Source organism: Schistocerca nitens, chromosome 9, assembly GCF_023898315.1.
Source record: "Schistocerca nitens isolate TAMUIC-IGC-003100 chromosome 9, iqSchNite1.1, whole genome shotgun sequence".
NCBI lineage: Eukaryota > Metazoa > Arthropoda > Insecta > Orthoptera > Acrididae > Schistocerca > Schistocerca nitens.
The window spans coordinates 472,783,135-472,796,589 of NC_064622.1; the positions used below are offsets into that span (position 1 = coordinate 472,783,135).

A 13,455-nucleotide genomic window follows, 5' to 3' on the forward strand; every position below is an offset into this window, starting at 1 on the left:
CCGTTTTTTTATCCATGGTAAAGCAACATGTTCATTGTTATGGAAGGCACACAGACTTACAACCGAGTGAAGCTCGCACTCCGTAGTCGAGTGTCTGGTGTCATATTTTGTAAAGAGAGTACGATAACTTCTACAATACTATTTCAGTGGTACAGGGTAGCGCATGAAAAATCGGCCCCGAGTAGTAGACTGCTCATTGTCGTCCACCAATCGTCATCTATTGTTTCGAAGTAGTTGTCTGCGTTAGCTTAACTGTTATTTCTTTACTATCTAATTATTACATGTTTATCTACTGTGCTCATAGCGGTCAATAAATTGTGCGTAATTGGCAAGCAGTCTGTACTCGGGTCCAGTTTTTCATGCACCATCATATATTATTTCACTGTGATCAGCCACATTATGCTACAGTTGCCTAAATTAGAGATTTTTATCACAAAAACTGCTTTTACAAATGTGTGAGAATTCTGTAATTAATAAAAACTCTGTATTCCAGAGGGGAGCCAAGTGCCCCCTCTTGGTGCCTTCCTCTTCAGTCAACTAGGCTACTAATTCAATTTTTCTTAAGAGCCATATACCATGCACCAATGAACAGTGAATGAGTAAAAGGGAACAGTTCCCAAAAAGGAGCCATCACCAGTGAACTAGTTCCCATGGATGAATGAGTTTGCCCATCTTTAACGTGCACTGATACAGCAACTGCTTGTAAAGTCATTGCAAGTGAGAGAGGTGAGAAATGGTAGTACTGATGAAAATATCTATGCCTCCTCTAGCTCCCTCTCCATTCAGGTTATCCTTTTTGTGGAGTACATAACCTCGTAACAAAGGGGTGTACAATTGATAGAAATGAGTCTCCTGGAGACACAGACACAGTGGTCTACCCTGAGATAAGGGATGGATTTCCTCCACATGCATCCTAAACCCCTGCAAGTTCCACTGTAGGACAAGAGCCACTTCATCGATTTGGTTTTAAATTTACCCCTATCTTTGCACCACAGAGATGAAGCACTTGTAAAGAGAGGGAGAGTGGATGGGCTGCCTGGATCCAAGATGTCTAACTCCATGATGTCCTCATCGATGAGATGTGAAAGGACACCTGACGGTGCTCGGGGCAACTTTTGACCCGAATGTTGTGAACCTTTCACTGCATCCTGTCTCTTCAAGTATGAGAGGGGAAAGGGGGCATTGAGAGGCACCCTGCTTGTCGTGTGCCTTCTTGACACTCACTACTGAACTGTTGCTGGTCTTTTCTGGGGCAGCAGCTTGGATTGCTTTATCCTTACTCGTTTTGAGTTGGCATGTACACTTGCAAGTACAGGTGCTGGTGGTGAACGGTTGTACACTGGACGATGTCTGCGTCAAGGTGTCGACCTTACATACAGGTTTCTGCGCCATGGAAGCAAAAGATGTGGTAAAGACGGGAGGTTTCGTCACCTTATATTCGTTTTTGGCTTCAGCACAGAGGATCCGCTTGGTGAATTTTTCATTCCTCTGGAAAAACGGGGCAATCTCAGCTTCAGACTGGGTGGCTCCCAGAGCAGTTAGCACAGACTGCTGGAGATGGACAGTCAATTCCAACTTCATGGGCTGCCTTTCCACATTTCCCACAAGTCGCTTCACCCCAGCAACTCCGCGTTATATGACCAAAATGCTGGCATTTGTAGCACCGCATAGGGTTAGGTACATAAGGTCTAACCCTAAGTTGGAGGAAACCTGTCATGATGTGGTCAGGCAATGTTGGAGAATTAAAGATAACAATGAAGGTAGCAGTCTTCTCAATTTCTCCATTATTCCTACACATCCTTTGCGCTATGTTCACTATCCCCTGTAATGCCAATTCCTGTTTAAGATCGGCTGTCGATATCCATAATGTCATGGCATGTGACCACACCCTTGCTAGAGTTAAGGGAGTTATGCAGTTCAACAGTTACATTCTATTCACCCAATTTTTCAGTCTTCGTAAGTGGTTCCACCTGCTTTGTCTTGTTAGTCTTGACCAGTACGGAACCATTCTGTAGTCGCTTAATAGATTTCAGGTTTCCAACAAGTCCTTCCAGGCCTTTATGGATATAGAACGCCCCACCTCCCTCTTAACCCTTTGTGACGATGTGGTTTCCTTTGAAGCCACACATGATATTTTGATTTTGTGGCAAGAGCACAGTGGCTACATTCTTAGCCACGCTTCTGGATGTAGATGGTGCTGCCATCTAGCGATGAAAATTTGAACTACGTCAATATTTCTCACGTGGTTGCAGTTGACGATTCAAGTATAAGTGCCATTTTGCTTTTGGTGTGCTGGTTCTCTTTTTCTTGATTGGTGATTGAATTTGTCTTTGAAATGTAAGTTTCACACATGGGACAAATTCATAATACTTTCTTATATAAGTACATGCTATATGTATTGCAACAATAATGAAAATCATGTACTTTTTCCGTATTTACTCTGGTGGTTTCGTTTGAAACCACTGCGGCTGCAGGGGTAGTATTAGAAGCTTATCATTTTTTTTATTTCAGTTTTGCGAAATGTTTTCTCGCAAATTAAAGGATGAGGAAGGTCTGGTGTGTCTTTTCGAAGAAATTCCTTCGGATGTGGACTCTGAGACTGACAGTACCAGTGATAATGAAAGTGATATTTTGGCTGGAGATAGTGATCTTGATTCACAGGTGCCAAGACCAGTGATATCTAATGTTGTTTCTGAAAGTGAAAGTGATTCAGTTTCAGTTCTGAAGATAACGTGCCACTAATAAGGTCTGTGCATTTTACATGGGCAAGGGATAATAGTACAATGCATTCTGTTGATTTTTTAGAGGAAGTTGGTGTCAAAGGAAAACTGAAGGTGAAGGTATGCTGCCAGTTGATTTCTTTTTATATCTATTTGGGGACAATATGCTGGAACACACAGTATTCCAGACTAATCTTTATGCAACTCAGAAAGGTAAGAATTACAGACCTCTCAAGGTGTTTTTGGCTATAAATATTCTAATGGGTATCAAACAACCTTGCACATATCGTGATTGCTGGTCATCACACAACGAACTCAGATCAGTACATTTCTTGCTTATGTCATTGAAAAGATTCAGCTGGATTTTATCTCATATACATGTAAATGACAATGCCCTTATGCCACAAAAAGGGAATAAATGTTATGACGAATTGTATAAAATTCGACCACTAATAAATCAATTACTGACAAGGTTCAAAGAATGTTATGCTCCAACCAAGGAGCAATCTGTTGATGAATGCGTGGTGAAATTCAAAGGGTGAATATCATTCAAACAGTATATGCCTCAAAAGCCCATCAAGAGGGGGTACAAAACATGGGTCAGAGCTGACAAAATGGGATATATCTGTGATTTTGAGGTATATACTGGGAAATCAGATGGTGCAGTGGAGAAACATTTGGGAGAGAGGATTGTAAGAAATTTGTGTAAAGGCTTAGAAGGCAAAGGATATCACATATATTTTGACAATTTTTTTACTAGTATTCCACTTTTGCAGACACTAAAACTTGATGTTATCCTAGCCTGTGGTACCATTAGAGCCCACAGAAAAGGACTTCCTCCTCTGAAACTGGACAATGAGTTGCGAAGAGGAGAAAGTGACTGGTCAGTTCGTTCTGATGGGACTGCATGCATGAAATGGAAAGATAAACGTGTTGTCACGTTACTATCAACAATTGACTCACCTGTAACTTTGAAAGAAGTTGGTAGGAAAGAAAAGGATGGCACAATTACAAAAATACTTTGCCCACAGATAGTGAAATCTTATAATTCAAACATGGGATGTGTAGATAAAGCGGACATGATGAATAGTTTCTATGCAATTGACAGAAAATCTAGACACTGATGACTCAGACTATTTTGGTACAAGATTGATATTTCTATTGGAAATGCATTTATATTATTTCAACTAACCAAGCAGAATGAAAAGAAAAAGCTAGAGGAATTTCAGCAGTGTGTTTTAGCTGGCCTTGTAGGGCACTCTGCTGTGGAGGGCCATAGGAAGAATGGATGCAGCACAGTCGCAAACTGATGTGGCCCAATGGCTTAATGTGAATTGTTCTGTTGTTTCTCAGAAGAGGTGACAGTTTATAGAGAGAAAGTGTATCCCAGAGTACAGGACAGGGCTGACCATGTGTGAAATCAGAAAGATTGGACTTATTTGGCTGTAAGGGCATGACAGTACTGCCTTAGTACTGCACTGCAACCAGCACTGACCTCGCATAATCCCTTGGAGATGTATCGACGCAAACAGTGTACAGAAGGCTTCAGTAGAGTGGCCTTGATTGTTGGATGCCTTCTGCCTGTCTACCTCTGGCATGACTTTACAGAAGGGAACGTCTAAAGTGGACCCGTCAACATGCCACCTGGACAGTTGAACAGTGGGTTACGTTCTTTTCACAGCTGAATCCCAATTTGGTCTGGAGAGTGGATTCACATCTGGAGGGCACGTGAAACACAATTTTGGGACCCAAACACTGTGGAAAGAGACTGGTATCCCTAATGGCATGAACAGGGATTATGAAATTGTACAGGTGGATCAGCAAAATTTAACTGCTGTCAGGTACCGAGAGATCTTGGGATCTCATGTGCGGTTGTTGCCAGGTGCTGTGAATGCGGACTTGGTGTTAAAGACGATAATGCTCAATCTCACAGAGCATAGGAGGTTGATGATTTTTTGGAAATGGAAAATATTGCACGCACTGTGTGATCTGCTCGCTCTCCCGATTTTAGTCTCACACACACCCCATACTGAGTGCATTAACCTGTTGCCAAATGTGCGTGTCAAGTCCGTTAAGTTGGAAAAAAAAAATGAAGAACATTGTGCATTTTGCAGCTGATTAAGTTCTGTATTCTTTACATTGTTTCTACTTTACTATCACCTGTTTATACTGTTTTGTGGCAAAATAAATGCAGCCTTGCAAAATTTTGGTTTGTTTCTTAAATTCTTTATCCTTCTTACGTAGATCTGTTTCTGATAGGGATATCGGGTTGTGTACCTGGAAGGAAGAACAAGTGAATTACAAACTGTTCTGTGGTCAACAGGTTCTGTTTCTATGATCTGGTAGCTGAACTCTAGCTGCAAAGCAGTGTTACTGTGCCAAGTTGGTCCAAAGGAAGTTAACACTACGCTGAGGGGAGTGCCATTTGAGCAGCACTCTTTCTGGCAGCAGGTGGGCTAAAGTGAAAACAGAGTGGGAGGGGAAACTGTCCTCCTCATGAACAAATGTATTCAGGTGGCTATCAGAGTCCAACTTAAGTGGAGATGTGGATTTCTTCACCTTTGCTATAGACTGGGGCTTAGTCATGTTGGCTGTCATCTGCACAGAATGTAGGCTTTCTTAGTTTTCCTTGCTTCAAAACACGAAAATCAGCAAAAGGTTTTATGCTCTTGTACCTTTCTTTCCTTCTTCTAAATGGGGCAATTAGAAGAGTGAGAGGAACGCTGCTCTCTCCAGTTAATGCATATTAGCAGTTGGAGACACAAGGTGTTTTCACACAGCACCCCTCTGCAATCACCACAGATGGGCATTCGTGCAGCATGAATACACATACCCAAACTGCAAGCATATAAACACCCCATGAGAGGGGAAGGACGGGCTTTTCATTGCAAAAATAATCAATTATGTTTATCTTTTCAGTAAATATGTACCCTTCAAAAGGCAAAATAAAAGCACCAGTGCACACACTATTATCTTTCAGCTCCTGCTGATTATGGCAGACAAAGTTGACATCCCATTGCTCCAAATTTTTTTGCAGGTCACCTGTCTGTAATGTGAGCTCATGTTGGCAAATAATGCCTTGGACACTGTTAATGCTTTTGTGTGGAGAGTTCGTGACAGAAGTGTCACTGAGCTTCACACATGAAAGCAATGCCTGTGACCAAGTAGGGGTTGATGTTTGATTCTGGATGGGGCTGCTTCAGATCCTGTTAACTGATGTTACTTCCTTGAATTTTTCCTTGGTATGTTTGCTAAAGAACAATGGTTTCGCACTTGAAAAGGACTGGTCATTAGTTTGGGTACAAAATGGATTTTCAATGAAGTATTTCTCACAATTTTTTTGAATTTGTTTTTGTCCCATGGCATGGCCAGGAGAGGTCTTTGGGCCAAACATTTCTGCATTAAAACTATCTTCTCTCATGATACTTCTAGCATCTTGTGGCCACCAGTATGAGAAAGTTTGATTGCCTTCATCTGGCATGCAAGGGGAGGTTTCAGCTCCAACAGTGCATTCCCTGTGTTGTCAGCAAGCTACAATGGTGTAGGTACCTGACAGTTGCCCACAAAGGATTGCTACCATGTTTGGTTTTGGATGTCTAATTTGAAACACATAACAGAAAGGTGCTTCAGACAGGATTGCACAATGGAAGGAATGTGGGTGGCACTTATAGCTTGGCCTGCACTACTGTAAAATTGAGAGAATCAAAATCAGATTGGTAAGTGGGGACTGAACATGAGTCAGCTGGTGGGAAAGAATAATAATAATAATAATAATAATAATAATAATAATCATAACATATGTATCTACAAACAGTGCCCAATAGATTAGCCATCTCCTACTGACCATTTCAGAGGAGAGTAATCGTAAAAGATTAGGATTGCAGCAAAGGAAAAGAAATACTGTAATGGCTTGGGGATCCATGCTCTCCACACCTGTCCTTGGTGAAGAAGAGGATAAAAAACTATTTTAATATTTGATAGAAAGTCATAACAGAGAGATTTTAAAATACTAACAAAGAGATAGAGGGGCTGGCCAGTACCTACCTCAGCTCAGTACAGCCAATAGATACACAAAACTATCTATTGGCTGTACTGAGCTGAAGTAAGTACTGGCCAGCCCCTCTATCTCTTTGTTAGTATTTGTTTCACATCTTTATATGAGATTTTCCATTAATCATTTAGAGATTTTAAAATTCCTTCTAAAATGATAGTCCAATAAAGCATAGCATGTTTGCTACAGCAGCAAGTCTACAAATGGAGATAAAAGCCAATGAATGGCATGGAATTCATGGATGATGCCATTCATCTGGGTGATACACATCACACCAGTGACATTGGATAATGTTTCAGGAACTCTCAGCATTGGTCTTTGTTCTGCCCACTGCATTATACATTGTTGCTGCTGTTGTGGTCTTCAGTCCAAAACCTGATTTGATGCAGCTTTCCATGCTACTCTAACCTGTGCAAGTCTCTTCACCCCCGAATAACTAATGCAACCTACATCCTTCCGAATTTGCTTACTGTATTCATCTCTTGGTCTCTCCCTATGACTTTTATCCCCCAAGCTTCCCTCCAATACTAAACTGGTGATCCCTTGATGCCTCAGTATGTGTTCTACTAATCGATCCCTTCTTCTAGTCATGTTGTGCAACAAATTTATCTTCTACCCAATTCTATGCAGTACCTCCTCATTAGTCATTTGATCTACCCATCCGACCTTCAGCATTCTTCTGTAGCACCACATTTCAAAGGCTTCTATTATCATCTTGTCTAAACTATTTATTGTCCATGTCTCACTTCCATTCATGGCTACACTCCATACATATACTTTCAGAAAGGACTTCCTTACACTTAAATCTATACTTGATGTTAACAAATTTCTCTTCCTCAGATATGCTTTTCTTGCCATTACCAGTCCACATTTTATATTCTCCCTACTTTAACTATCGTCTGTTATTTTGCTTCCCAAACAGCAAAACTCATCTACTACTTTAAGTGTCTCACTTCCTAATCTAATTCCCACCGCATCATCTGATTTAATTCAACTGTATTCCACCACCCTCATTTTGCTTTTGTTGAGTTCATCTTATATCCTCCTTTCAAGACGCTGTCCATTCCATTCAACTGTTCTCCCAAGTTTCTTGCTGTCTCTGACAGAGTAACAATGTCATCAGCAAACATCAAAGTTTTTATTTCTTCTTCCTGGACTTTAATTTCTACTCCAAATTTTTCTTTTGTTCTCTTTACTGCTTGCTCAACATACAGATTGAATGCCATCGGGGATAGGCTACAATCCTATCTCACTCCCTTCTCAACTACTGCTTCCCTTTCGTGCCCCTTGACTCTTATAACAGCAATCTGGTTTCTGTACAAATTGTAAATAGCCTTTCATTCATTGTATTTTACCCCTGCAACCTTTTGAATTATAGAGAGAGTATTCCAGTCAACACTGTGAAAAGCTTTCTTTAAGTCTATAAATACTATAACATAAGTTTGCTTTTCCATAACCTAGCTTCTATGAGAAGCCGTAGGGTCAGTATTGCCTCAAGTGTTCCTTCATTTCTCCGGAATCCAAACTGATCATCTCCAAGGTCGGCTTCTACCAGTTTTTCCATTCATCTGTAACGAATGTGTGTTAGCATTTTGCAACCACGACTTATGGAAGTGACAATTCACTAATATTCAAACCTGTCACCAATTGCTTCCTTTGGAACTTGAATTGTCATGTTCTTTTTGAAGTCTGAGGGTATTTCTCCTGTTGCATACATCTTGCTCACCAGACTGTAGAGTTTTGTCATGGCTGGCTCTCCCAAGCCTATCAGTAGCTCTAACAAAATGTTGTCTGATCATGGACCTGGTTTCAACTTAAGTCTTTCAGTGCTTTGTCAAATTCTTCACCCAGTATCATATCCCCCTTCTCATCTTCCTCTACATCCTCTTCCATTTCCATAATATTGCCCTCAGTACATCACCCTTGTATAGACCCTCTATATACTTGTTCCACTTTTCTGCTTTCCCTTTTTTGCTTAGGACTGGTTTTCCATCTGATATTCATACAGGTGGTTCTCTCTTCTAAAAAGGTCTCTAATTTTCTTGTAGGGAGTATCTATCTTACCCCTAGTGATATATGCTTCTATATCCTTACATATGTCCTCTAGCCATCCCTGCTTAGTCCTTTTGCACTTCCTGTCGATCTCATTTTTTAGACATTTGTATTCTGTTTTGCCTGTTCCATTTATTGCAATTTTATATTTTCTCATTTCATTGATTAAATTCAATATATCTTGTGTTACCCAAGGATTTCTACCAGCCCTCATCTTTTTACCTACTTTATCCTCTGCTGCCTTCACTATTTCATCTCTCAAAGCTGCACATTCTTCTTCTACTGTATTCCTTTTCCATGTGCTTGTCAATTGTTCCCTAATGCTCCCTCTGAAACACTCTACAACCTCTGGTTCTTTCAGTTTATCCAGGCCCCATCTCCTTAAAATCCTACCTTTTTGCAGTTTCTTCAGTTTTAATCTTCAGTTCATAATCAATAAATAGTGGTCAGAGTCCACATCTGCCGCTGAAAATGTCTTACAACTTACAACCTGGTTCCAAAATCTCTGTCTTACCATTACCTTCCAGTGTCTCCAGGTCTCTTCCACATATACAACCTTCTCTGATGATTCTTAAACCAATTGTTAGTCATGATTAAATTATGCTCTGTGCAGAGTTCTACCAGGCGGCTTCCTGTTTAATTCCTTTCCCTCAGTCCATATTCACTTACTAGTTTTCCTTGTCTACCTTTTTCTACTATTGAATTCCAGTCCCCCATGACTATTAATTTTTGTCTCCCTTAACTATCTGCTTAATTTCTCTTCACTCATACATTTCCTCTATCTCCTCCTCATCTGTGGAGCTAGTTGGCATATAAACTTGTATTATTGTACAAGTGGGCTTTGTGTCTTATCTAGGCTACAATAATGCATTCACTATGCTGTTCACAGTAGCTTATCTGTGTTCTTATTTTTTTATTCATTAGTAAATCTACTCCTGCATTACCCCTATTTGATTTTGTATTTATAACCCTGCATTCACCTGACCAAAAGTCTTGTTCCTCCTGCCACCGAACTTCACTAATTCCCACTACATCTAAATTTAACGTATCCATTCCCATTTTTAAATTTTCTAATCTACCTGCCCGATTAAGTGATCTGACATTCCACGCTCCGATCCGTAGAACGCCAGTTTTCTTTCTCCTGATAACGACGTCCTCCTGAGTAGTCACCGCCCGGAGATCCGAATGGGGGACTATTTCACCTCCGGAATATTTTACCCAAGAGGACGCCATCATCATTTAATCATACAGTAAAGCTGCATGCCCTCGGGAAAAATTACGGCCGTAGTTTCCCCTTGCTTTCAGCTGTTTGCAGTACCAGCACAGAAGGCCATTTTGGTTGATGTTACGAGGCTAGATCAGTCAATCATCCAGACAGTTGCCCCTGTAACTACTGAAAAGGCTGCTGCCCCTCTTCAGGAACCACACGTTTGTCTGGCTTCTCAACAGACACCCCTCAGTAGTGGTTCCACCAACAATATGGCTATGTGTAATGCTGATTATATATTATATTATTATACATTATGTGCACCTATTTAACAACTGTCTGCAGGATGAATACCCTATCAGCAAGCTGTTGAGGCATGTGAAGCATTCCTGTAGTGCATTTAACAAAAAGTGGATCCTTTTTATGAGAATTGTCACTAGGAATGAAATCTAGTTCTATTACCACAAAAAACAAATGAATATAGAAAATAAGGAAGGGTGCCATTTCTCATTTCCCAAATTGAAGAAGTTCCACACAAAGCCATCAGCAAGGAAGGTTCTGTTGACTGTCTTTCTGGGACAAAATGATGTCTGCTTAGTGCACTACATGTCACTACAGACATCAATAGTGCTCCATACTTAAACTTACTAAAAATATGCCTTTGCTGTGTCATCAAACGAAAATGATGCAGATCATTGTCTACAGTTGTTCTGTTGCAACATTTCAATGCACAACCATGTACAGTCAGAGCAACAGTTGCCACAATCACGAACCCGAAGTTTTAGTGTCTTCTGGATCCACCACACTCACCAATAGTTTTAGTCTGTTTACATTCATCAGATCTTTCTTCCAACCTATTTTCATATATATGAACCACTAGAGGGAGTGCTGGCCAGTAAGAAGTTCCACTGATGAACAAGTGGTTATGCAGAATCCCAAACAAATTTTTTTTAATTGGACTTCTGACACTTTTTTGGTACTGTTAAACTTGCACTGATTGTGCCAGAGATTGTATCTAAATGTGTTGCAGATTTGCAAATTTTTGAATGTCACCATTAATAAAATCCCGAGTACACTAACGTGCAGGACTTTGACTAAAATGTCCTGAAACTTGAAGTCATTTTTTAGTTTCTGTGTAGCTATCAAGTCTAACCATGTGTTCCCTAATAGCTTTCTGTGGAGGAGGAGGAGGAGGAGGAGGAGGAGGAGATTACTGTTAGTATCTTGTCAACAACAAGTCATTAGGAACCACTATATTCAATGCCAAACTCAAGATCACTGTTGCCATCCTTTTTCAAAACCAGTGGCTGAAGGGAAGTACAGAACGGAGCCTGAAAGTGCACATTTTATTTTTGGGTATCCAAGATTGTACTTAGTAAACACAATGTCTAGTGGCAATAACCTCAAATAAAACATGACAAGCAGGTTACAAATGTAGGAACAGATGCTCTCTAGTTGCCGAACACCTAAGTATCAGCAATGACATGGATATAAGCGAAGTTTTATTTTCTCAATGGCCTGTTCTTAAGTTGTTCGAGTATGTGCAGGATTTTAAGTGTCTATCAAAACAATAAACATGAGATAACTCAGATTTTATGTTGAGGGGTTAAGTCTTTCCCAACATATTCCCCCCCCCCCCCCCCCCCCTCCTACCATGGGAGGGAACTATTAGTTCTGACTGCTAGGATAATGTGTGTACATGTTTTATCACCAGTACTGATATTTCTTCTGTAAGTAAGTTCTGGCCAAGAATTATCTCAGATAATTTTCCTTTTGATACAACAACTGACTTTGTTATTTTCTTTTCCAATTTTTCATTTGGCTCACCTTCAAATATGTCTTAATATAGTGTTAATTTAAGAGCATCAGATCCCTTACCTTGCGAAGTACTTTTATCCTGTACGGGTCAACTCTTGCTACTTCCATTGATAATGGCTCGGGTGTAAAGCGAAGTCGTTGAATTCGTACGATGGCTCGAACACAGAGGATTCCAAATTTGAACATCTTGCGGGCATCAAATTTCTGTTCTTTATGTTCCTGCAAGGTACAGTTTTGTGTGAGTAATAAAATTAGCAATAATTACCTTGAGGTTCTAATACCATCACAACACCATGAGATGAAGAAAAAGAAAACATGATTAAAATATGATTGTTGACTTTTATTTAACAAAACACTAATGTTTGAAAAGCAAAGTGCATTTAATCATTACAAAGAAATTGAAAGGATGAGGAGAATGCTTCTTTAATCCAGTGAAATCTCCATCTGGTCACTACTATTCTGGTGTCTGCCACACAGCTACACACTTCTTGTAAACTGTCCAGATAACACTTTAACACCACATTACAAACCCTCCCAGCTGTGTGTGTGTGTGTGTGTGTGTGTGTGTGTGTGTGTGGCCACGTGAGGCCGAAAACAATGGAAGAGTCGAGTAGAAATCAATAAGCAACAGATCAGGTCACAGATTCAGGGCTGTCTGATGCTGCACAACCCATCATTGTATTTATAATTTATATATGAATTTTATTTAGGGTTACAATTAAAAAGTAGCTTCAACAAGCTTTATGATATTCATTCTTGACATAATGAGGAACCAAAATAATGAAACAGATTTTGGCTTAAATCATTTTGAGAGGGCTCAATAGCTTATTAAAGATGGCTGCAACCTTTTAAAAGGGTTCAAGTTTTAAATGAGCATCTTCTTGTTCAAGGGACACATCTTTTTATATGAAAATTCAGCCTGTATATGTCTGTGCTTGCAAAACTTGAGAAGTAGTCGGTAGACTGATTTGAAATTTTAACACAATGTTGCATTTGAATAAATGCATATATTTATATATGTACACTCCTAGAAATGGAAAAAAGAACACATTGACACCGGTGTGTCAGACCCACCATACTTGCTCCGGACACTGCGAGAGGGCTGTACAAGCAATGATCACACGCACGGCACAGCGGACACACCAGGAACCGCGGTGTTGGCCGTTGAATGGCGCTAGCTGCGCAGCATTTGTGCACCGCCGCCGTCAGTGTCAGCCAGTTTGCCGTGGCATACGGAGCTCCATCGCAGTCTTTAACACTGGTAGCATGCCGCGACAGCGTGGACGTGAACCGTATGTGCAGTTGACGGACTTTGAGCGAGGGCGTATAGTGGGCATGCGGGAGGCTGGGTGGACGTACCGCCGAATTGCTCAACACGTGGGGCGTGAGGTCTCCACAGTACATCGATGTTGTCGCCAGTGGTCGGCGGAAGGTGCACGTGCCCGTCGACCTGGGACCGGACCGCAGCGACGCACAGATGCACGCCAAGACCGTAGGATCCTACGCAGTGCCGTAGGGGATCGCACCGCCACTTCCCAACAAATTAGGGACACTGTTGCTCCTGGGGTATCGGCGAGGACCATTCGCAACCGTCTCCATGAAGCTGG

General features: G+C 40.8%; 1 protein-coding gene across 4 annotated transcripts in view; it reads right to left on the reverse strand.

Annotated features, from left to right (window-relative positions):
• The window catches only part of LOC126202927 (phosphorylase b kinase gamma catalytic chain, skeletal muscle/heart isoform), a 137,925-nt gene that overhangs the window by 16,164 nt on the left and 108,306 nt on the right, over positions 1–13,455 (reverse strand). For all 4 annotated transcript variants that reach the window (XM_049937017.1, XM_049937020.1, XM_049937016.1 and 1 more), the window contains one exon: positions 11,909–12,067. In XM_049937017.1, the coding sequence (XP_049792974.1) occupies positions 11,909–12,067 (159 nt within the window). The remainder of the gene's footprint in view (positions 1–11,908; positions 12,068–13,455) is intronic.